The following is a 24320-nucleotide window of genomic DNA, read 5'->3' as shown; positions in this document are numbered from 1 at the left end:
GCGACACACTAAGGTACACTACACTTGCTCGGCTTTTCTTAGGCAGATTTATTTTCAAAGTGAAAGGGTGGGTGAGGGGCAGGGGGAGCACTCCGTAGCTCCCTTCCAGATAAGCTTTTCTTTCCTCCCCTCTTTTACCATGGAAATTAATTCTCCTCCTCTGTGCTATCGCTATAATTTTCCCAATTAACATTTTTAATAGGAAGTATTTTCTAGGAAATGCCGTAATACACAGGTGTGTGCTTCTAATTTAAATACCGCCACCCGTGCTGTGTTCACATCTGAGGACCGCTCCTCCTTGCAGGAGGCTCCCTCCCAGCCAGGCCACCAACACCTACAGCCCCACGCCATTAGAGATGCCCCAGCAGGTTCCTGGGGTGGCAATTCCCACACCAGCCAGGGGCTCTGCTGGTGGAGCTTTCGGTCCTGTCTCCTGCCCCTGATGCAGATGGGGCAGTGGGGACCCCATTGCTCCAGACACCGCAGCACTCCTGCCACCAACTGTCCCTGTTCCCACCACCTGCTCCCAGGCAGCTCCCACCTGTGGGCGCAGGGCTGTGCCCTGAGCTGCAGTCGACAGAGGGATCTGGCGGGGTTTATAATATAAAAGAAATAACGCGAGTAATTATGTTGGCTCCAACAATCTTACGTCTGTCCTAGATGCTGACCAAGCTCCCGTGACCACACAAGCTGAGCATCACGTACTTTCCATCACTTCACCTTCTGTTTGAGGAAATACTACAAAAACTACGTAATAAATATGTATCATAAGTAAGAGACTGAAGTTAAAAAAATAATTCTATTTAAAAGAGAATTTAAAACTTTTCCTGTTCTGAAAGGACATACAATGTCACATCCTAAAAACGAATGTTACCAAGGAAAATAAAAGCTCTACTTGGCATAAACATGCTTAAACCTTAGAGCTATTTGCCAGGGGGTTAAGGCAACATCTTCCAGGGAAAGAGCATGGAAAAGCAGTGAGATTTAGGAACCAATGCATGTAAGCAGGTAAGTGTAGGCTTGAAAGCCTGAACTGAGAGGCCTCTCTTGGCTCTAGGGAGGCAGAGCAAAGCTGGGTGGGATGTCAGACATCCTGGTGTCTCCGTGTGACAGGAGGGCTTGGCGCTGCCTCCCTAGCACAGCTCCAGAGGAGCTGGGTGCTTGTAGGGTAATGGATGCGGCCCCTCCACCAGGTCGCTGCGTGCGCCCTTCCCACTAGGACAAAGGGGAAGGAACTAATGTCACCATGTCCCCCAGGCAAGCCACAAGACAGCCACCACCTCAAACTTCCCCAGGGAGGGAGGGGGCTGCCAGCTTCTGCAGCTTCGTCTCTACTTTGCATCTACTTGGGTTTTGGCTGATTGCACAGCAGATACTTAAAATTTTGAGAACCTCAGCCTACACTAGCTGGGATACATGCTGCAGGTCCACGTGGAGGCAGGGATGTTGTTTTTAGAACCAACATAAGAAAATCCATCAGTCAAGATCAAACATTTCATAGTAGATTGAAAAAAATACCAAAGTTACCAAAGTCTGTTATGTTCTTTGCTAATACAGTTCAAGGGTTTATTTCTTTGGAAACCCTTACATGCTGCAGTCAGAATGCTGTAGTATTGATTTACCGATGCGATCAGCTTTTAGAAGATGTCTGAGCTTGTAAAGGTGCTCAGGACAGGCGATTCCAGAGTACCTACAAGCTAATAGGTTTCTAATGCTCGCCAAGTTGTTACTGACCTTCTCGATGTTTTGCAGAATTCCGGAATTTCATACTGAGGGTGTCTGCCCGGCCTAGACACCCCTGCCAGCCCACACCAGGGGGTTTGGCAGGAGCAGAGAGCGGGGACAGCCCTGGGCACAGCACGGACCGGGACCCACCGGGATGGTGGCCCCGGTGAGCACCAGGCCAGTGACCCCAGTGGGCACCAGGCCGTGCCCGGGGCAGTGGGAGAACGTCTGAGGGACACCAGCGGCTGCCTCACCCCCACGTGGGCTCCGATGGCCCCCAGGCAGCATAAAGGTGTTCCTCCGCTGGGGCACCAGGCGAAAGTCGAGATTTACATAGCTGGGAGACATCATGCAAAGCGGAAGAGAGGGGAGAGGAGTGACCGCAGCTTGGGGTTTTGTTCTGTTGGTTTTTTTTTCAATTATTGTTTTTGTGGTTCATTTCTCAAAAGCTGCTACTTCCCCTTTTTTCTTTAACTCCCCTCCCTTAAAAGAAAAAAAAAAAACTTTAAAAGAAATTGAAGAAAGCAACTAGAACTCTGAAGTAGCACCCTGGACAAAACAAGTACGTACGGGAACTCCTGCTGACAAAACATCAAATGCCTGCGTCCTAAAACGTTTCTCCCTGTGCTGCGCTTTACTAACATGTCCCCCGCATGTGGGGACTGCAGCAAGTAGTGAGATGGGAACAGGGGGCCTGGAGCTGACTGGGGTAACAGCCTGTCCTTGCATTTTGTGATGTCAGGAATATTATGACAGCACAACACTCGTGTCACGTGCTCGCTCACCACCTCCCGGCGCTTGTGCTGCGAGGTGCCCTCGCGCACCCAGGAGCAGCAGTGCCACTTGCCCCCGGCGCCTGCTGCAGGTCACCGTCCCTGCTCCCCAGCCCCTTTCTCGATTGGTATCGCAGTCTGTAGCTGCGTACAGAGATACATCCAGTTACCTCAAGAATAGGAAAAAATAAAATTCAGGCTTTTAGGTCTGCGGGATCCCAAAGAGAATGCAGAATCTGCTCTGCGTGCCCCAGACAATTTGGCTGAGCTTCCCCAGGGCCCCACAGCCAGGCTAATGAGAAACTCCCCAGCAACCCCCATGTAAAATGCTTCCATAGGTCTTTAAAATGCCTTAAATTCTCTATATATTTAGTAAGACTTTTTACTTCTTTAAAACGTCCCTTGCTGCTCCTCAAGATAATGCTCTCGTGATGTATTGCAACAGCAACGCAGCACTGCAAACAAGGGCCCAGCCAGGCAGATGCTGAGCTGTGTTTTCCTGGCTCTGGGGCAGCAGCGAGCCCCCGAGCAGGGCAGGGCTAAGCCGGGGGGCTGCTGCGGACAGCGGGGACCCCGCCGCGCTCGTCGGCCAGGACGGGAGCCGGACCTGTCGCAGGCAGCGAGTGCTACTGGTAGGCTCTGCACCAGCAAGCTCGGTCCTCGGGGAAGGAAAGGAAAGGAAGAGCTTTTCTTCCCGCTGCATGAAGGAAAAATGGTGACGAGAACGGAAGAGGAAGGGCGCTCGCAGGATGCCCCTTGTAAATAGGGCTGGTGGGCACTGCAGGTGTTTTCCAGGGCAAGGGGCAATCTGCGCCTCCTTGCGCACTCTGCCAACCCTTTGGGTCAGTGCATACAGCCCTTATGTTGCCAACCCAAAAAGAAAAGAATCCTAAAACTATTCCTAGTTGCATTTGAAGTATTTAAATCGCACCATGGCAGGTTCTCCCAGCACAAGGCTGATGTGCCCTGCCATGGCAAACAGCACCTGATCCCTGGCATAACGCGCCCAAGGAGCATCTCCGCAAGCAGCTCCTTTGCCCCACAAATTCAGCCTTGCCTTACCAAGAAGGCTTCCAGCATAGCTTATACTGATTTGGTGAACAGAGCAAGCTAGAGCAGCAAAAGCATCTCCCCGGGGCTGCTCCTAAATGACATGCGGGCCTTAAAAGTGAAGCTACCAAGGGCACTACCTGGCCGCAGCTCCCTCACGCTGCCCCGTGCTCGCCCCCGCGGCTCACCCAGCGCCGGCAGCAGCTGAGCAGAGCAGCAGCACGGCTATTCAGAAGTCGCTTTGTGTGCGTTTGCACACACACAGAGATGTACAAACACGCGCAGGAGAAGAAGGCAGAGAAGTATGTTAATTTGAAACATCTGGCAACTGTTTTGGAGTTAACAAGTCTGTTTTTTGGCCTTTTGTTTATTTTTTTTTTCTGCTGGGGGGTTAAGCAGGGGAGGCAAGATTGTCATTTGGGGCTGGGGAAGGAAGGTGCATGAAAGGAGAAGTAGAAGCGTGTTTTTTCACCCGTTATTGAAGTTCAACATCACCCTACTGGAGCTAATGCAAACAGGAAGATCATAAAAGAGCATAATGAAAATCTCGCAGGCTGGGGCCGGGGGCTGGTTTCAGTTACGGGCTGTAGCTGGGGAGGCACACCACACAAGAGCGAGGCTCCACCGCACACCGCTACACACCGTGGCTTGCGATGCTTTTTCTAGGTTGCTTCTCAGTCCTATTCCAGTCTGCAGCCTCTGCCCCGTGCCCTGTACTTACAGGATAGCACACCGTGCCTTTATACGCATGTGAGGCCGAAGCCTGTACCTACTGAACGCATTGAAAGGAAAACCCACCGGTTAGAACACATTTTCTTTACGCCACCATAAATCACACTTCCAAAACATTCAAGGTGTCAGATGTAGGGTAAAATGAGAGCTATAATTATGGCAGTAAACGTGAAGAACAATGTAGGAGACCCAACTAATTCGGGAAAAGCCTCTTACAGGCTTTGTCACCTACAGCACAGTCACCGCTACCATCCACAAATCCCAAATTAACTCCCACTCTGCACAGAAGTGACTGATGCTACTGCTTCGAACCTCAGCCTGTGTTGAGCCGAACACACCGTGAGGCCGGCAACAGCATCATCCACCGTGGGCACGAAGGGGCCCCAAGGGCACCGCCAGGGCTTGTGGCAGGGTCGGCCACCAAAGAACAGAGAGAACAAGAATCCCTCAAAGCAGCCCTGGCATGGGGAAGGATGTGCCCACGCCATGAGGCACCACGCTGAGACAGCCCATGCCGTGCCGAGCAGCCAGATGCTGCCTCCAGTAGAAGAAGCCTCCTGCAAGCCCGTCTCCTGGTGACTCCCAGCTGGCCTGTGCGGAACAGGAAGGCAACACCAACGTTGATGCTCGCGTTACTGCTTGGTTTCTGAGCGGCTTTTGCGCCACTGCCGAGTCTCTCCGAGAAAACCCTTGCCTGTCCCAAGAGGAGGGCACAGCGGTGGCATTATTGTCTTGAGAATCAAGAGCATCCTGAGAATCTCATAACCATTAAAGACATAACAGACAGTAAAACATCAGCACACATGGCACACAGGGACTGGGAGGTGGCTAGTGACTTACCCCTAACTTTAAGTACAAATGGATCTGCCACATACATTTGCGTTATCAATACACATTACACAGCTACGTACAAGCTTGTTTTATCCTGCTCCGTTCCCCAAGCCTCTCTTTATTCACGTTTTCAGTGCAATACAGATGAGCACGTCCCAGACACATGTTTAAGTTCTCTTACTATCAAAGAGACCAAAAGCTGGTTCAAATGTTAAATCTTTCTGCCATAGCAGTGTACCACTTTCATCCTCCAGCTCCGACAGTACTTTCCAATTTCCTCCGAGAGGAGAAACACACACATTCCAGTTGAGACTGAAGTTTAAAATTCCTATTAAAGCCACTTTTATGTAATTAGATTGGAATGAATGTGCAACAGTGCCCATTGCAGAAAACTTCAAAGCGGTTATACTGGAGAAATCGCAACCCGCTTCAGTGTGCCCACAAGAAGGAGGAATGGCTCTCCAGAGGATAAGAGTATATTAGTCTCTGTATGTAATAGATTTTATTGACCATATGGAACTGATATAAAAATTGTGTTGCAGTGGGTAGTCTTGGATTTGAGACAGGAATGTGACATACAAAATACAGTTTCTGTAAAAAGCCTGGCAGCTTTCTGGCAGTTTTTGCAATCAGAAGAACCTAAAATATTTACCTGATTGAGTCACTGATGAGTCCCAGTTCAAAGCAAAATCTGAAGATTCGCCCTCTTCAACTGAAAAAGAACAAAAATACGTTGTGATTGCTAAAACAAACCAACTGGAAAGCAAAACCATCAGAAAACTAGGTCCACTATGACATTAAGCATTCTACCAGACTTCTGCACCAGTGAAAGAGAACTTACTGCTTTCCATAAAATAATTCATAAGGCAGAAATTTAGTAGAATTTTTCCCTACATTTTAACCTAACTATGGGATTTCTGCCTGCAGCTTCTTCCTGGATAGCTAACTGTAAGTTTATGTGAAATTTTAATAGAGGTTTAAGTACCCCTAGCTGCTAAAGGTGCATATTTGAAAGTTTGTACATTCACAACAACTTACATGCATAAAATTACCATTGCGAACTTAGAGGTCATTTTTGAGATTCATGTAACACATCATAGTAAAGAACTGTCCTATGAAGGGAAAATTGCCCAACTTATATAATTAACACATTAACAATAGTTCTTCCGTGTTCAGAATTGAAAGAAAAAATACTCTTATAATGTGCAAGCAATTTCTGTAATATGGCAGTCATAAATAAGTGCATTTAAGGCTTGATGATGTGAAAGCTGTCAGAGCCAGGTGCTCAGCACTCACAAGCGACGTGTATATAGCCTGCCTGTTAGGAGTTATAAAATTTCGTTTCATTCTTACAAATAACGAAGAGACCAGCTGACAACAGGCAGGCTAGCTGAGAGCTCAATCCTGCTGTTCCTGAAGTCAGTGGCAGCCTCACTGCTGCCAGACCTTGTGTTTGAAAGCGGTAACTGCAGAAATTCTTCTTTTAATCATGAAAGTTGATCACCTTCATCTGCCTGCTCTGTCACCACGGCACCAAAGAATTTAAATCACTGGTCTTTATTTCCTGATGAAAAGTATTTATTCCTTGCACTGAACAACCTCTCACCTTTTATCTAAATACTGCTGGATATGAGTACAAGTCCTACATAATTCTGCAACTGAAATCAAAGCAATATTGCAAAGCCCGAAGCACAAGTGCTATTGAACAGGTGGGATGTGTGTGCCCAGCCCTGGAACCTGCTGCAATGATTATTTACATTGATTATTCACATTTGCATCACAACATTCTTGATTTTATGCTTTTTCTCCATCTTTTCTCTTCCTTTGAGGAATTCCAGCATCCTTTAAACTTGTCTATGGAGGCTGGTGTCACCGATGACATCAATGAGCCATTAGGAACAGAGGAGATAGCTTACACAGGCAGTGCTTTGACAAATTTCGATTTTCTGTTCAGCCCACACAAGCAGCACGCATTGCACAGAAGGGCACAGTGCTGGCCATGGTGGGCTGCAGGTTTATTAACTAGGGGAGAACTCACCACTTCTGCTCAAAGTCCTACTTCAGACAGCTATGCTTTTTCCAAAAAGAAATAAATCCATGTTAGCACAAAGGCCATGTCAGATAAATTCCAGAAGGACAGAAGCCCAAAAGCTGTGAACGTCCTGCAGCCATTGGCAGGGACGGAGCAGGTTGGATCACACCTGCTCTCTCCTAGAGGCTCGCCTGCCATTTTGTGCTCTGTAAGCCACCATCTTGTTTCCATTTCGACCCATCTCTTAACAGAAAAACTCTGGATATAAGTACTTACGAAGTTGTACTTAGGATATTATGTATCTTAAGTACAATTTCACTCTCATACAAATATCTCACTTTAACATTAAAATCCACATAAGTTGGGAGGATTTTGCCCCAACCTAAATAATACTTCAGATACTTTACTCAGACAAGTGGAAGGTTTAAATTTTATTTTTTCCATGACTGCTTTTTGGCTAGTTTGTTTGGACAGGTTTCTTTATTAGTAATTTTATGCCGGGTTTTTGTATTTCTTGATATTTTCTCTTAGAAGGAAGGGTGGGGAAAAAAAAGTCTACTGAAAAGACATGAAGGCAATAAATTCAGTCACAGTCAAGTCACAGCACACAAGATCAGTGCTGGCCATCAGCAGTTGCAGCCACACGCTGCCTTTTCACTTTGGCTGGGCCCTGCAGACTGCCCCAGTCCTGGAGCTCCCTTGGGGCAGCTGGCTCCAGCACGCGACAAAATGGCAATTTTAGGGATCCCTTACATGAGTGCAAAGGTTTGAGCCTGCCTCTGCTGGCATTAACTTGCTCTGCTCCCTAATGACTGAAAAGGGGACAGAGAACACACACGTGAAGGAGGCAGCACTTAAACCCACTCTGTGGTGCTGCAGCCCTGGTTTGGGGTGCAGGTTCCTCCCTGCTCTACATGGAGCCACCACGCAGCCGACCGTGCCGCACCTCCCGGCAAGGAGCCGGCAAGTTTTCCTGTGGCCGCTGCTTGCATCACTGTTCCTTTCTTTTATTTTCATTGAAATTTGTTTTTAACAAAGGAGAAGGGGTGAAAGGGTGGCTGAGGCTGGGGCTAAGCTCTGGGAGGTCAGGCCTTGTCACAGGCACGAGGTGTGACCATAGGGAGGGTGCTCGGCCCCACTGGGCCTCCACTCCCCTTTCCTCCACGAACACAACTTAAAGCTGAGAGTTTTGTCTGTGGCCACCTTAATCTGGATGTCAACCTTTATTTGTGAGTCACCGCTTGAACCGGTGTCACTGTGGTTTTACCTCGGCCATGGCAGCAAGCAGAAGCCACAGAAATCAGAGGAACAGAACAGGTTTCTTCCTCCCCAAAATCAGCGTGCACAGCCAAACAGCAGCAGCTACGGCCTGCCCTTTGTTGTGCCCAGCCATTACAGGCCTCATGGGGAAGCCAGAGCTTTCCTGGGACAGTCAGAGGCTCAACTATGTTATGCTCATGTCAGGGACAGGGAGTCCCACAGCCACACCTGCGGGGACAGGCACCTGGGGGCTTCCCTGGGGCCTGGGGACCCCCAGGAGGGCAGGGTGGGTCAGCAGCAGGTCCTGTGGCTGTGGCTGGGAAGGGTTCCCAGCTCTCGCTGTGGAGAACTGAGGCAGAACCACCCTTGGCCCATAATATCAGCCAGAATAATTCACTTCAGTTGATTTTCAGTTAAAGCTTTAGTTTCTTAATATTTCGGCTGTCACTCCTTGAAACCTAGTTTGACTCAGGTGGCCAGTTTGCATTAACACTCACTTTGTGGATGCTATTATTTAAGCAGCTGTAACAGGGGAAAAAAGCCCACAAAGAGGTACAAAGTGTTCAACGTGATTACTTTCACAATACATAGCACAGCAGAATAACTCCCATTTCATTAGCAAGAAAATAGGCTTTCTGAGACACACCAGACGATCACAGTTGCCGAAGCCAGGGACCAGACCCCAGCGCTGTGTGGGCTCACCCAGGGACACACAGGCGCACACCCCACACCCTGATGCTTGGCCCCAGCAGGACATGGGCACAGTGGAGCCCCGCTGCCATCCGGCACATCCTGCAGCCTGGAAACATGGCAGGGAACCAGCATGGTTTCGTAGGGAAAGCTGAGATTTCACAGAGCAACCAGAGATATTTTATCAGCTTCACTGCTCTAAAGTACTAAACCTTCATATCAATGTCCACAGCACAGGATTTCTATATCTAAACCATCAACTTTTATGTTTTTTTTTTTTTTTTTTTTCCCATTCTGCCCCCATTATTCCCCAGCACTGGGGGCCCCACTGCGTGCCCCCAGAGCAGAGCAGATGAGGGACCTGGGCACAAGAGCCAGGGCAAGGGCAGCACAGCCATGGCTGAGGGGTGACATCGCAGCATGGCACTTCTGTGCACCCCAAATATTTGCCTTTTGCCCGCTTGTCTCAGATGCTCTCCAAGGATACTGATTTAATTGCTAGGTCACGAGTGCTGCAGGCACAGAGATTTTGGTTCTTTGTGCTCAGAGAAACTTCTGACAGGCTTCAGCATCCATTTCCCCAAGAGCGAGAGCATCTATTTATGGGGCTACCGTTACCTGCGCTCCATTCGCAGCCACAGTGCTTATTTAACACTTTATCACTCCCAGGAAAGAAGTTAACCTTATCAAAGGAAGACGCTTCTGAACCAAATGTTGATTTCTAGATGCAATCAAGCTTTACAAGCGAGCAGCAGCCCTCAGCAATTCAGATGGCATGTGCGTGCTCCCTTATCCTATTACACAGACTTCGAGGACCGGTTTAATTCTTCTCGTAACACAAAAACTCCCTGGTATGTTCACTAAACCTCCAGGAACCATGGCTGTGTGAGGACTAGCCAGGAGGCATCCCTACACGGGGCTGTGGTGAAGAGTTGCAGTTGGATGGGGCCACGCCATTGCCCACAGCCCGAGCTCAGGCACTCTGAACCAGAGAGCCCAAGTGCCGAACACAGATGCCGTGCTTGGAGGATTTTGTGAGATTTTGTTTATGACAGACTGCTCTCAGACAAACTACGGGAAGTCTCAGTGACGGCTGTGTGTTAGCTGCAACGTACAAGTCGAGATTCACAGCTCTCTCTCTAGAGAAATGCTCCGGCACCAGGTCCGCCTCCCAAGCCACTCGCACAACAATCACGTATTTTCCCTGACCTGTCTGGGGGTATTTGCAAGCAAGATCTCTGTGATGTTCCCAAATCTTTGGGTTCTTCTCTGCCTTTCAGATGCACACCTCAGTGCTGTCCGACCCGGCCTCTGCTCTGTCCCAGCCTTCACACGAAGCCATACACTCCCAAACCCACACACCAGGCCGAGCCCCATCCACCCACCCGGGATCTGATCCTGCGAAACACAGAGCAGCTTCAATTCCAGTCAAGTCCAAGGGAGCGGAGGATGCTTAAAACTTTATGGATGGAGGGCTGCAAATTCACCAGTTTCCAGCTGTTTGGCATGGCAGCAGCACACAGGATGTTAGCCATCGTTACACTTTAAATAGCCGAGTATTTTCCAGGCACATCTTGAGGTACAGGTCAGCTTGCAAGTCATGGGGCTTCACAGGGTATGAGGAACACACACCAGAGATCATGTCCTGGTGCATCCACCTCACCTCATGGATGGAAGGGAGATGCTGGTGCCTCAGTGCTCATCCTCGCCCGCGATCCATCCCCTGCAGGAGCCCCAAAGCCACGAGCTCGCCGGCACCTTTCCCTTAGCACTGTCACTCTCAGTTCGCAGAGGGGATGAGCCCAGCGGCTCCCCCGTCTCTCCCTGCTGCCCAGCCCCGTCAGCCATCGGTGGCCCCTGGCCAGCATTTTCTTCCCCTGTTAAATAGGAGCATTATACATCTGTGCTTTCATGGGCCAGCAGGCCAGGGAATAAGACAAGAGGGCTTACTGACATGGCTTATTTAGCTAGTTCAGAGCCTAAATTTGCACAAGTTCTCTAGCTGCTTTTCTCCAAAGTCAGTTACAGGGCTTGGCAGGGAACGTGGTTTTTGCTGGCAAAGTCAGCCTTTTTGTGCATAGGAGGGAGGAGTGGGGAAACCCAGGCTGCTGTGCTCAATAGGTCAGGGGAAAAGAAAAAATAAAAAAAAAAAGGAAGAAGGATGAGACAAATGAAACAGAATTACAAAGGAAAATTGAGAAAGAAATGCAAAGAAATATAGGAACAGGAAAAGATGTGGAGATGATTAAGGAGAACAAAACAAACAACAAAATAAGGTAGCACTAGCAGGTTTATGCAAAGAAGATCTAATTATGGGTGGCTAAATCCTCCAGGACATTAATATTCCATCCTAATGTGTCTAGTTTCCTCCTTTCCAGACATGGCAGGGAGGAAATGAGAATCACTTAGATACACTGTTTAATGAGCAAATGATGGACGATCACCAAATACAGCCTGCCTGATAAGTATCCATTAGCTTCAACCCGCACCGTAAATCTGCACGCAGCTAACAGGCCTGGGTCTTCAACCACCACAGCGAAACTTCATGTAACTGCGAGCACATAACGGGATCACTCGAAATAAAAGCCTCCTCTCTGTAACAGGAGGCAGGCTGCAGGACATCCATAATGGCTAATCACTGCCCTTCCCGCGGCCCACACACCTGACTCACTGGCCGCAGCATATTTATTCCCAGTGCTCATATTTAGTTTTTGTTTCTAATTCGCAGACTCCACTGGAGACATACATTTCCCATCAAAATCTATTATGTAAATAAATACGAGCATACAGTGTAATAAAACACAGGCAACGTTTCAGTTTACTCTCAGGATCAACATCTTAAACGTGCAATATATTAAGCTCGTAGTTCTTAGAAGTGAACAGGCAGATACCTTGTCTGGGTGCTTTTAGAGATTTGGGAGCAATTCTCACCCCCCGACCATCACTGCCCTCGGCTCTGACGCAGATGGATGGGAGCACCCAGGGGTGCCCTGGCAGCCCCAGGGGAGCACCCAGGGTTGCCCTGGCAGCCCCAGCTGGGGCAGGGGGCCGCAGGCGGGCGGCTGGCGAGGCCGCAGGGAGGCGAGAGCTGGCTGCCTGCGGGCGCGCTCCTCTCTCATTACGTGCATTTCTAAGGCAACTGTCACCATAGTGTCTGCGCCTTCTTTCAAAAATAGATCTACTATGAGTAAACAGACATTTTAAAGCTCAAGTGAAACAAAACAGGTGAATCTGACGTCCCCCACGTCGCTCATAAAACATGTATTTTACTTCAGCAACCAACAGTTTAAATGTTCGCGTTCCATCTGGAATGCTGTTGGAGGACAAAACCGTTTACGTGTTGAAATTGGGGGAATCCATTTGAGAAAGCAGAGAAAGGAGGAACTGACACACCTACAGCTCCACGCCAGGACTCTAGTGCCAGGGGGTGATGCTGCAGCCTGAGGAGCGATCCCCTACTCTGCCAGCAATCCAGCAGCAGGCCCACGATCCCGGAGGACAGCGGGATGAGACGTGTGACGAGTGACAGACCAGAGGTGGGTCAGCAAGCGCGGACGCCAAGCTACTGCTCCAGCACTCGTGGCTCTGACGCCTCCCTTCACGGCGTGGGTGCAGCAGCGGTGCTAGCGAAGGAGCACAGGCAGAGCCCTGGCTCTTGCCAAGGCGCACAAAGAACACGGGGCATACGTTGGGAGGCAGCAGAGCCAAGAGCTGCGCCTGGCTTTTTGGTTGATTTGTTAACCAAATGCAAAGAAGTGGCTGCAATGAAGTGACGTCTCTGAACCAAACCAGAGCACCGCAAAGTTCGAATAAATTGGGCTTCGCACCAAGGTGGGCAGAGTCTCACCAGACCAATCTATTGCATGTTTGGCTTCTCCAGTGGAGAGAGAAAAAAAAAAGAAAAAAAGGAAAAGAAAACAGGAAAGAGCACTGTTGTTACATTCAGGCTATAAAGTCTCCCTACAAACAGGGCACCTAATAAAATAATTTACATGTGCTTGCCCTATCTTGAGGCAGCTAATGAGGATGCTGAGGGTTCACGTCTAACAGACTGATGACACAAAGCAAGAAGGCTTTGAAATTAATTTACATGCGCTTTTATTTCAAAATAGGAACTAACCCTGGGGAGAACAGAAGTAGACAACTAGGACCTGCAGACGGGCAGTGTGGCTGTAACTCCTTACGCCTCATCCTGCCTAGTGGCAAGAGACCATGCCACCCGAAACACCTACCGGGACCACAGGCTGCTCCCCATTGCTGCCGACTGCCATCACCCCGTTTCTGCTTCATCAAAGCTTAGTGCAGCTCTGTACTCAGAAGCTGCCTCCTCCTTTCCTCCAGCACCGAGCTGCTGCCAGGATGCAAATTCTCCCCCAAAACCACTCCTGCCTCGTTGCCAATTTTCCCAGTGCGTTTCACTGGGATGGGCAGGAGCAGGTGCAGGGCCTCCCATCGCAGCAGCACCCCAGCACCCAGCCCCTCGCAGCTTCCTCTCACCAAGCTTTTGGGCTCATGCTCAAGTTCAACATCACAACAATTCACACCGCACATGTGATTAAAAAGAACAGAAGACTACCAAAACAGCAGCGACTGCCTCAGGGGCATGGATGACATGGCAAGCCGCACAGCCCTGCTCTTACAGACGTCAGCCTCTTCCTTCACCCTCCTCAGAAACAGGTTTGGGGTCAGGATGCCCGCACCCCTCACGCCTGCTGCCCCACCGACACCCCATCCAGCACCAGGGCTGCTCAGCAGAGCTGGAAAGAGTCTCCAGCTGGATCTCCTCACCTCAGCCTAAAGAAATGCACTGCTTTTTGCTGCTAATCCTTCCAACTCAGACTTTTTATTTTAAATTGGTCAGCTCTGTTTCCAGAGCTGGTAGCACAGGAAGAGGAAGAGAGGAGGCCTTTCCTGACCAGCCACGTTAATTAGAGCCGTGAGGGCTTGGAAAAACCCATCTGGCAAGTGGTGTTATTTCCCCTTACTCCTCCTCTTTGGTGCTGGTCCCAGTCCGAACGAAACAAGTTTCCCAAAGCACAGCCACGCCGGGCTGCCGCTGTGCCAGCTCCACACCTGATGATGGGATAGGGGGCAGCTGTTGTGGGGGAGCAGACGTTTTTGGGGCTGTTGGCAGGGGTCTGTGGCTCTAGCAAACAGCTCCCTGTGGCTCTTTGTGCATGCAGGCGTGTGCACGCCTCTGTGCGCGGGTATGGCAACACTCCCCAGGCGCTCTCATTTTAATGCTGCTTTCTCCCCAGATGAAAATATACATATTCTTATTAAGAAAAAAAAATGTGTGAAGTATAAATTTGCATCTATGATCATTTCTGTTTCATAAATTGTATTTTAATAATAAAACAATGCGCTCTTCTGAACTGCCTGATAAATGCTCATAGGAAGGTCAGCCTCTCGTACACAAGCCTCAATATTTTGACGAAGGAACGCACAGCTAGTATAAATTAAATACCTCGGGGTAAAATACAGATAAAAGGGTAGATAAAAGCAGGTCCAAGAGCTCACACATGGGGAATCCAGCACCTCCTCCTGCGCCATGAGAAGAGCGTCTGGGATTCCACAGAAGGACCCATGCGCAGGGCAACGCTGCTGGGGTGTCACCGCCCCAGCCGGGAGAAGCCCCCCACTGGAGATTTGTCTCCTTGAAAGACAAGACTTGTGGCCGCAATACAGCGAAAGAAATTACAGTGAGGGAGAGAACGTTTTATATATCACATATATCCCTTCGTAGCGTCAAATTTAATTTGAAGAAAAACCAACGCAGCCGCCATAAAGTGGAAACTAATATTTTTTATGACCCCTTAACAACCTGTCCTTAGTGCTAACATACCATAAATAAATTTCAATGTCTTGTTATACACGTAGTTTATTTTAAACAAGACTAAAAGGGGAACACAGTTCTTATTGAAAACTGGCGCACACACAAAGAAGGGGGAAAGCTGGCTTTGAAAAGCTTTATCCCAAAACCTACTCTTTTCTATTTGTATTAATCTCACAACCTTTCCATCAAAGTGAAACATGGAAAGAGTTTCCAAATATTTTATAATTCTGAATGGATTTCCCCCGTGTAACAGTAATAATATTTTTACAGCTAAAAGATCCACTGATTTAATAAGTGTGATTTGTGTATTTAGAAAATTCATTAGAGCAGACATTTCCCGACATTTTCAGATTTATTTATTTATTTAGCCTAATTTGGGTACACTACTTCAAAAGAATGCTTAGAGCTTCCCAGTTCCTTAGCCACTCACTAATAACATCTAATAATTAATAAAGACATGTAAATTCTTAACTCCCAGAACTATTCCAAACTTACTATCAGTACGCTTCATGTCATGTCTCACTTATGGATATCTGCATTACTTTGTTTCATAAAACGCTGAAGGGACACGTACTTATCTCGCTCTGCACCACGAGCGAATACTCAGGCACGCTGCAACCGCACCGGCACGGAGCCGAAGCCGTGCAAGGCTCGCACCTCCCAGCCTGCGGAGCCTCACGGGCAGCTGTGCGGGCTCACAGCCTGGGGTAGTGCCGGGCTGTGCCCCTCGTGCAAATGCACGCTTATGGAAATGCAGGCAGGGGACGCACACTTGTTCAGTCCTTGCACAAAAACGTGGGTGCTACTCTTGGGTTGGGATAAAGGCAGTTTGGTAGGGAAAGCAAACGCTGTGTGTGCAAGTGGAGCACAAGGAGGAATTCATGCATTGCTTCCCACCGCAGGCAGATGTTCCACCACGTCCAGGAGAGCGGGGCGCCACCACACACAACGGGTATGCCATCGCTCCCAACGTCCCCGCTTCTCCTTCCTCTCCCCCTGCTTTTATCACGAGCACACTACATAGCACAGGATAGCCCCGCAGCATCCCTCAGCACCCCAGCCTGCTCGCCGGGGGGCAGGGGGCACAGCAGAAAGGGCTCGGCTCCGGGCAAGCACGCTCAGCAGCAGCTACAACATCAGCCTGCTATCAGCAGTTTTCATCACAAATCCAAAGCAGAGCGCCACAGGAGCTACTAGGAAGTAGATTAACTCCATCCCAGCCAAAAGCAGGGTGGGCGAGTACATCTGGACAGGAAAGGCCCAGCTGAAAAGTATAAAAGCCCCAGACAGCAGCTCTGAAAGTGTCTGTGGAAAGAAAGAGGGCACCAAGGGCAGCAGCAAACACCCTCATTTTCCTCCTTACAGCCCCTTCTGCACCTGCCTCCAGGGTTATTAAAATCCCTGTTCTATGGATGGGGACCACGGGGAATAACATCAGCTCAATCCATCTTTACTCGGAGGCAAATTATTTTGTGTCTACTCCTCTCTGACAAGTGCTCTTGTCAGTGCTTTGTGTTCTGTAACGTTTCTGTGTCATATTTATTTGCTTGTTTTGATTTCTGGTCCTCTGTCGGAAGGAAGGCTGCCAAGAACGTAAGTCCTGTCTCCGAGCAGTCCTGCTGAGCCTGGGAAATGGGGCGTGGGCATTTCCAGACGCAGCAAAAGCCAGTACGTTGACAGAAGTGTCCCTAAAGAAACACAGCTTGCATCAAGTTTTGCATTTAAAGTTCGGTGGACTACACGAACAGTACTTGAAAGCAGACTGAGAATAGCCCCACTGTCCTAAATAAGAGGTAGCACAATAGGTATTATGAAACAACACTCGAGTAAGCTTCCCACATCAGGAACACATGCAGGTGCAAGGTTATTCACACACGGACAAACTGCAGTCTGGTGGTAATTTTGCTGCGTGCAAGACAAGTCCTCCCAGATTTCAGCTGTTTCTATTACAGCCTCCCATAATCTGCAAGTCTCTTCCTCAAATCCAAACTGAAAAAAAGAAAAAATGCACAAAAGCTCCTTACCTTTCAATACAAATAGCTTTCTTCCAATCTATAAGAAAATGTTCTGATAATCAATTTACACTTGAGGCAAACAGGGTTACTTAGCCGAACTAACGTCTTTTCCCAGGAAAGTTTCACCCACAGCCAAGGGGTCAGTGAAGCAGAGTTCCTCTACAAATTTTTATGACATCTGATTATATTTCCCATCCACACTTGTATTCTTCCCTGTTAATGAGATTTCTCTGTTCTCTTGATTTTCTGCTAGAGTTACACAATCTTATGGAAACCCTGCAGTAATAAAAGCCATATTTGCGCTCAGTCCATGCTAATTCGTGCTCCTCAACATAGGCATGCTTTGGCCATGCATACGTCAGCACAGAAACAACTCCAAGTCGCACTGACAAATGAGCTCTTTAAATAATAATACTGTAGAACGGGGATCGACTGCCTACATCCCTTCTGCATGCATTATGGACATCACGGCGTTCTGGGAAGCCATCACTTTGTATTAGTGCTGACTGGTTTCAGGGATGGGCTGTTAAGGTGAGCGTCAGTCAAGTGGATATAAAACTCGTCATTGATCAGAAAGCTGACCCTGTAATCGATAACGGTGCAGACATCCTTCCCCCTCCATCACACCAGTTATTTGTCTAAAAAATGTGACTTATTTTAAGACAAGGCTTTGTGATAGTCTACTTGGGATGTGGCAGATGAAAACTGTTATTGTAGATAACTTAAGTAATCACCCGCATTTGACTGCGCTCAGGAAGCCTCGTGCTGGCCACCACCCAGCACCACGCACCACCAGCCCTGCCGGGGGCTTCCCAGTGCCGGCACCAGGGGGTGAGCACCCTGCCTGGCCTTACTCATCCCTGGGGCTTGGGGGGGACACAACTGAGCACCCCACAGACTAGTAAAATTGTGTCTTAGTCAAGATTCAGGGCAATGAGGCAGTGGACACGGTACTAAAGGCTGGACATATCTGTTCGTCTTTCCCCGGAGTGCAGGACACCTGGAAAAGCTGACATTTGCTCTAGTTCCTTAGACCTTGTGGGGGGAGGAGTAGGGGGTGAGTCTCCCAGTATTTTGAATGAATGCCTGTACATTAGTATTTTTAAGAATAAAAAAAATATATTGTCTAAATGAGCTATTCTTTAATCTGTGCTTACGCAATAGATACTGCTCAAAACTACAAATCAGTCTCCTAAAACACCACACCTCCACCCACTAAGCTGAACCCAGATACTGCTTAATAAAGTCTGGTTTTAGGCTAGCGGCACGAGTGGGAATGTGGAGTGAAGGCTTCAGCTCTAACCAGAGGCATCACTTACCCACCTGGATGCAATCAGAGCACAAAACCAGCAGCAGGGTAAGCGTTGCACAGCCCAAATGCTAACAGGGCACCCAGCCCTCTGAAAGGACAGAGTGTAAGGGAGCATCTGGGAGCGGCTGCAGGAGGAAAGAAGTCCCCAGTTGTTTCCCCCCACTTTACCTTTCCTTCCCCACTCCTTGTGTCCCCCACCACAGCCAGCCCTGCAGATGGGCGCACGAACAAATGGCTCAAGTTGGCTACAGACCACCCGTGGAAGACACTTTTGCCAAAAATACTCAGTTTTATTCCTCAAACACCAGGCACATGCAGAGAAACCAGCCTGCCACGTTCTCAAGTCTGCAGCTTCAGTGGTACCATTTACAAATCCCTTCGCTTCAGCAGCAGTGAAACGTCACCAAAGCATCACCTTCCACATGCCCCGTGTCCACACCATAGAATATCCCAAGTTGGAAGGGAGCCATAAGGATCATCAACTCCAACACCACTTGAGAAACACCACCCACAGCCAGCTTTGAGTGCTGCGACACCTCCAGGAACTTGATTAGCTGCAGATTTTCCCCCGATGGCATGTGCTGACATAGCTGGGTTTGTAATATTGCATTACTCAAAGACAGGTAATTAACTTTATTTAAAACTAACTGGAAACAACACCAATTAATATTCCTTGATCTCTGTTACTGTTGTACTGTCATCAAACCACCAGCTATAAGTTAGCAGTCAGAGGAAAACAAACAACCGAACTTCTGGCAGCCAGAACCATTTTCAAAATCAAAATAAGAGCTTTTAATAACTCCAAAATAGCGTGATATGTTTTGAACAACAGCTTTTCATTTCAGTAAGCTTATATTATAGTATGTGTCTCCTTGAACTAAGAGATCATTTGTTTAAATTGCTTGATTATACATAATGATCCTTCTCTTATAAAAGAAGATTCAACATTGCCACTGGGGGAGAGGGTGGAAGAATGCAGAGAATTTTACAAGAAAGAAAAACAGCTTACAACTCTTGCAGTAATAAAACATTAAGAAAATTTTCATTTGACTGTTGAACAAAAAAGCTAGAAACATCTTGTTTCTACCACAAATATTAACACTAACTCGCCATTCACAGGGAATAATGTACAGTTTTGATCAAGCTATAGAATCCACATGCTCACAAAATATTTAATTTTAAATATATAGCATGGAATTACTCCAACAATTTTTGCCATCACCTCCTGCCACTCTACATTTCCTAAACCTTGGAGCCTAATTCACACATGAAGTCAGAGTATTTTAGTTTTAACCTATTGCAATTGGACATAATTTATTTCAAATCTGCCAAAAAGGGTACAGTTTCAAAGCAGTCTTTTACACTTTTATGGTCTGAAATGAGAACAAAAGTTTTAATTTCATAAAATTCGAGAGCGAAAAAAAATGAAATCATTTACCAGCAAGTCAGATAAGAGTTTACATGTACATTACAAAAGTCTGCTGTAAAGGTCCCACAGGGCAGACAGGAAAAATAAGAGCTTACAGAATGAAAATCTGGCAAAGAGGTAACTTAAGAGGAAAAAACATGGATTTTTTTGTCTCCCTACATTTAATTGAGCTAATTGCAGGAAGAAAAAGATGGGCCCTGCTCCCAAATGAGAAAAGGCTGGCAGAGAGTGATGTGCTGATCCCGGGGATGTTGCTTGCTGGTCTGGGTCCTTCCAGCAACACAGGAGCATCCCTAGGTTGCCCACACTTGTCTGGCTGACTCCAGCTCTCACTGGCACCTGGCGAGCCCTCACACTGCCACCAGCAGCCCCCCAAAATGTCCCCGCGGAGCAGGGAGCTTCGGGTGCATCTCTGCAAGGGAAAAGGGAGGGAAAACCCCTAGGGAGAAGAACTGAGCTTTTGGAGAGAGGTCTTGGTGACCTACACGTAAGTATGCAAAGCCAAGGAGAAAGCCATAGCCTTCATACTGTCCCCTCCTCCCCCCGTTCCTATGGGACGTTACTGCCTCCCGAGCATCACTCACCGTCTGTCCGTGTGCCTTACGCACGGTGAGAACAAGACAAAGATGCTCCACAGCTGCAGCCAGCATGTGCACAGAAGGGCCAAACCAACTGTGGACAAAGCTCTCATGATGTCTTAAAATAACAGAATTGCCATCACAGCTACACGTACCCAAAATACTGCTACTTCTTGTGCTAAACAACCAGGGTACCATTTTTGCAGTGCATGCAGCTCAGTGCTGGCTCCCACCAGGCACTCAGAAACATGATGCAACATATGCATAGCTTCAACTTTTTTAATATGGAGCATCTAGTTTGGGGCTGTATAACTTTATCTGGTGGGTCAGGTTTTGCACTGTTGTCTGACACTTCCCAAATATTCCAGCCCCTTCCTGGCTACCCAGACTGCTCTTTTCAGAGCAGCAGCTGCTGAGCAGGGCAGATCCCACGGGCAGGGCTTGCAGCCATCACTGGACGGTCCCACCATGACCACGGCTGCCAGCCAGTGCACCAGCCTGCCAGGCAGCTTGCTCACCCGCCCGACCCCTCTGCATAGCCAGGTTTCAGCAAACAAAGGGTTCAAAAAAAAAAAATTTGACCTTTCAGAGTTACAACTTGGTTTCCAAAACTTCCCCGCCCCATCCTGAAACCGCTAAACATTTAAATTTTTATTTCAATGTACAAAAACAAATAAACGCCAGGAGTTACAAACAGTCACACTGCAGTCTCAGACAAACCCCTCCAGTTGCTCCCCAGCACCCAGTCCCTCCTGCACCACAACCAGACTGCTCCAGGACACAGCCGGGCACCATGGCCAGGACCAGGGTGCACCCATGACCCCTGCCCAGGGCTGCGCAGCACCAGCCCCTTGCTGCTACCCCCAGCGTGTTCGTGCCCTCAGCACAGATACCAGCTGCTGCCCCGGCACCAATTACAGGCTAGTATGTGCCCACCCACATCCATATCAACACAGGGATGAGCACTTGAAGGGCAGTGCTTCCCTTTTCATCTCAATGAAAGCTGTTATTAAACATTTTTCTACAAGATGGGATTGCATTCTCCAAGTGTTTCAAGACGTACAGTGGTTTTCATGGGGAATATAAAAAGAGAAAAATTAACTGTACCGCCACCTTTCCAGCAGCAATACGCATGTATACCCTAACACATATATTTGGGCTGAAAAACTGGTAAGTTACCTAGAAGAGAACAGCACACTTTGTCTCTCTTCATTAAGTTTCTCTTCCAAGCCCCAAGGATGGGAGCTAATAAAACACTAAATATATGTAGAAGTTTTAAGGTCAAATCATTGCCTTTGGTGTCCCATCAGAAGTCAGCCCCTGCCAGTGTCCCCAGCCCACCCAAGGCCATGCATCCACTAAGGCCCCTCCCTGTAGGGATGCTCTGCATGGCCGATGCCCCAGGCCACAGCGGGGACCCCATGGTGGCAGCCACAAGTGCCCTGCAAACACCAGGGCACAGGAAAGGCAGAGCGCACAGCAGCAGTCAGGAGACACCAGGTACCGGGTCAGTGGGCTTGGAGAAAATGCTATTTGGGAAATAATTCACTGGGCTGTGAAACACTGCCATCATTTCCAGTATTAAAAATATAATCTTGCATATTAAAACAAATTTACTGAAATCCAATTGATAACTCAGTGTCCTCAGTATTTCCTTCAGACAGCTAATTGAATTAATCTTTTTGTTCTCTTGGATATAGATTTTAGATTTGCATTCTGCCATCAGAAAATAGCTTGTGCAATACTACACGATTCTCACAAAGCAAATACATTTTTACATGGATTGGATTTTATTCCCTTGGCTGAAATTCTGATCATTTAGAAGCAAGGATGTTGCTGCCGCACACAGGATGTCACTCAGGATGTGACAGTTTCCTCTTGTTTCAAACTACTTTTTTTAAAAAAGTCCTTCTTAAATTAGAAACAAAGTATTGCTTTTGATCATCAGCAGCAGAGACTGCAAGCACGCTGGGCCCGATCCGGTTATCTGTGAATTTCACTTTCAACTCTGACGGAAATTAAATGGAAATTAAACACGGTGCAGCAGAATTGCTTCCCTACAACGCGGTCGAGGCGTTCAGCCCGCTGCCACACTTGTGCCGCCCCTGCCTGCGTTCCCCTGGGCCCCGCACCGCTCCACCCGGCAGGGCAGGCGCCCACAGCCATGGCCATCTGGGCCCAGCCCCACAGAGCAGGATCTACAGGGCTGCTGGCCCCGGCAGGGCGGGCTCTTCTGGGGCTGCACAGCTTCAGCCAGAGGAGACAGCCTGCCGCCGAGTTCCTTGCAAAGGGTCAATTTTTTTTTCCAAACACGAGTACGATAAGACATCCCTCCCTTTCACTGAGCTACACTGGCTTCATTGTTGCCTGGTTATTTTGCGAAGCTCAAGTAAATACATGCAAATAGAAGAATCCAGTAATGCAGAAGCACAGACCCGAAATTGCATTTTGTGGGAACGTTTGAAAAAGTCAGGTCAGATTGCATTTTTCCAGGGTATTTCCAATGCAAATTTGGATTGGACCCAAACTTGCAGTGGACCCTAAATTAGCTGCCTTTTCTCAACCTGTGCAATCCTGATAACTTAACTTGAGAGGGTCACATCCCATATTGCTTCAAAACTCACTTATCCCTGACTCTCCTATGTTTGTCTTGGTAGAACCGTGCTTGAATAACCCATTTGTTGGGCTAACATAACATTTTGCTTGGCTTGCAAGCTGTATCTGGATAAACGCACATTTCCCGATCTCATTTTTTGATCGTTTTCTTCTGCAGGCATTTAATTGGACTCACAAAGATGTTTGCAGAAGTTTAAATGAGGCATAGTTAGAGCTTTCAAAAATACATATAATTACCCACACCTACAATTTCCAAAGGAAAAATAAGTCTACATAAGCAACGATCCTGAAGGGCTCAGCAGGATATTTGCAAAGTTTCAGTTAAACATTAGCGGCAGCGTATTTAGAGCTTACAGCAGATAAAGAGACATTCACAGAAGCCAGCAACGTAACATTTCCACATCAGTATCATCGCATCGCCAACTGAACCCACCACAGTGGTGCAAGGACCGAGGAACATGGATGATCCCTCTTCCCAAGAAGCTGAACTCTGAAATTACGTGTGGGGCTTTATCCAGCTCTTTAGAAACGGTGATGCAGCCATACACCCCATCCCTCTCCGAAATGGTAACAGGACTCACAATGAGCAAAGTACCACACTGAAGTGAGCTGAACGCGGAGATTTTCGCAGAATTCAGGCCAGTGGAAAAGCCTGATAGCTGGGCATAAAGCAGGGCCCTGAAGTTACTGTCACGGAGAGCAGCTGTGCACACAGAAAGGCAGGACCTCATCTGCCTGATGAGAGCTGAGGGGACATAGAAAGCAAGCCCAGAGTGCCAAGACAGCCTCTCACACTCATTTGCTGATTAACAGAAATCCCTATAAAATAAATGGACGCAGAGATGTATATGCTTCTGTCACAGGATAAGGCATCGTGCACAGCAGAGGGGCAAGGAGTGCCACGGGACCACAGCCTGTGGGTGCTCTGCAGCTCAGGAACCGGCCAAGCCTCCTCTTCCAGCCATCGCTGAGGTGCCAGGCCCAACTGGCACAGCCAGGGTAAACCAGCAGGGGCACCTGTGGGAAGTCATGGTCAGATTTACAGGGCTCCCAAGGGCAACTGCCGTAGTGCTTCCCCACAGGGATCTGCGCCTGTGGGACTTAGTGCCCTGTCCACATACCCCAGGCCGCTGCTGAGAGGCCTTGCCCTGATGGCGCAGCCTCAGGCCTCCTGCGTGGAGCCAGAGCACGGGCAGGGCCTGTGTAACGCTGTAGCGTTACGCACGGCTTTAGGTTGCCAGAGCACATCGGCACTTCACACACAGGTGCCTGCTCTGAGGTAAGGCTGATTGCAAGAGACCTCACTTCGTTTGGAAACCAGGTTGAAATGCTGAGTGAATACAGCCTCAAACATGTACAGCACAGGCACAAAGAAGCATCCTTGGATTTTAGGAAGGAATTTGCCATCTGTAAATGGCTCGCCTTGCCCACTAAGAGCCCT

General features: G+C 48.3%; 1 protein-coding gene across 2 annotated transcripts in view; it reads right to left on the bottom strand.

Moving 5' to 3' along the window:
- The window catches only part of ZNF423 (zinc finger protein 423), a 213494-nt gene that overhangs the window by 175188 nt on the left and 13986 nt on the right, over positions 1-24320 (bottom strand). For both annotated transcript variants that reach the window (XM_035543590.2, XM_050713242.1), the window contains exon 2: positions 5764-5823. In XM_035543590.2, coding sequence (XP_035399483.1) covers positions 5764-5823 — 60 coding nt within the window. The remainder of the gene's footprint in view (positions 1-5763; positions 5824-24320) is intronic.

The sequence above is a fragment of the Cygnus atratus genome, chromosome 12, assembly GCF_013377495.2.
Source record: "Cygnus atratus isolate AKBS03 ecotype Queensland, Australia chromosome 12, CAtr_DNAZoo_HiC_assembly, whole genome shotgun sequence".
Lineage (NCBI taxonomy): Eukaryota > Metazoa > Chordata > Aves > Anseriformes > Anatidae > Cygnus > Cygnus atratus.
This window is presented reverse-complemented; position numbering and strand designations above follow the sequence as displayed.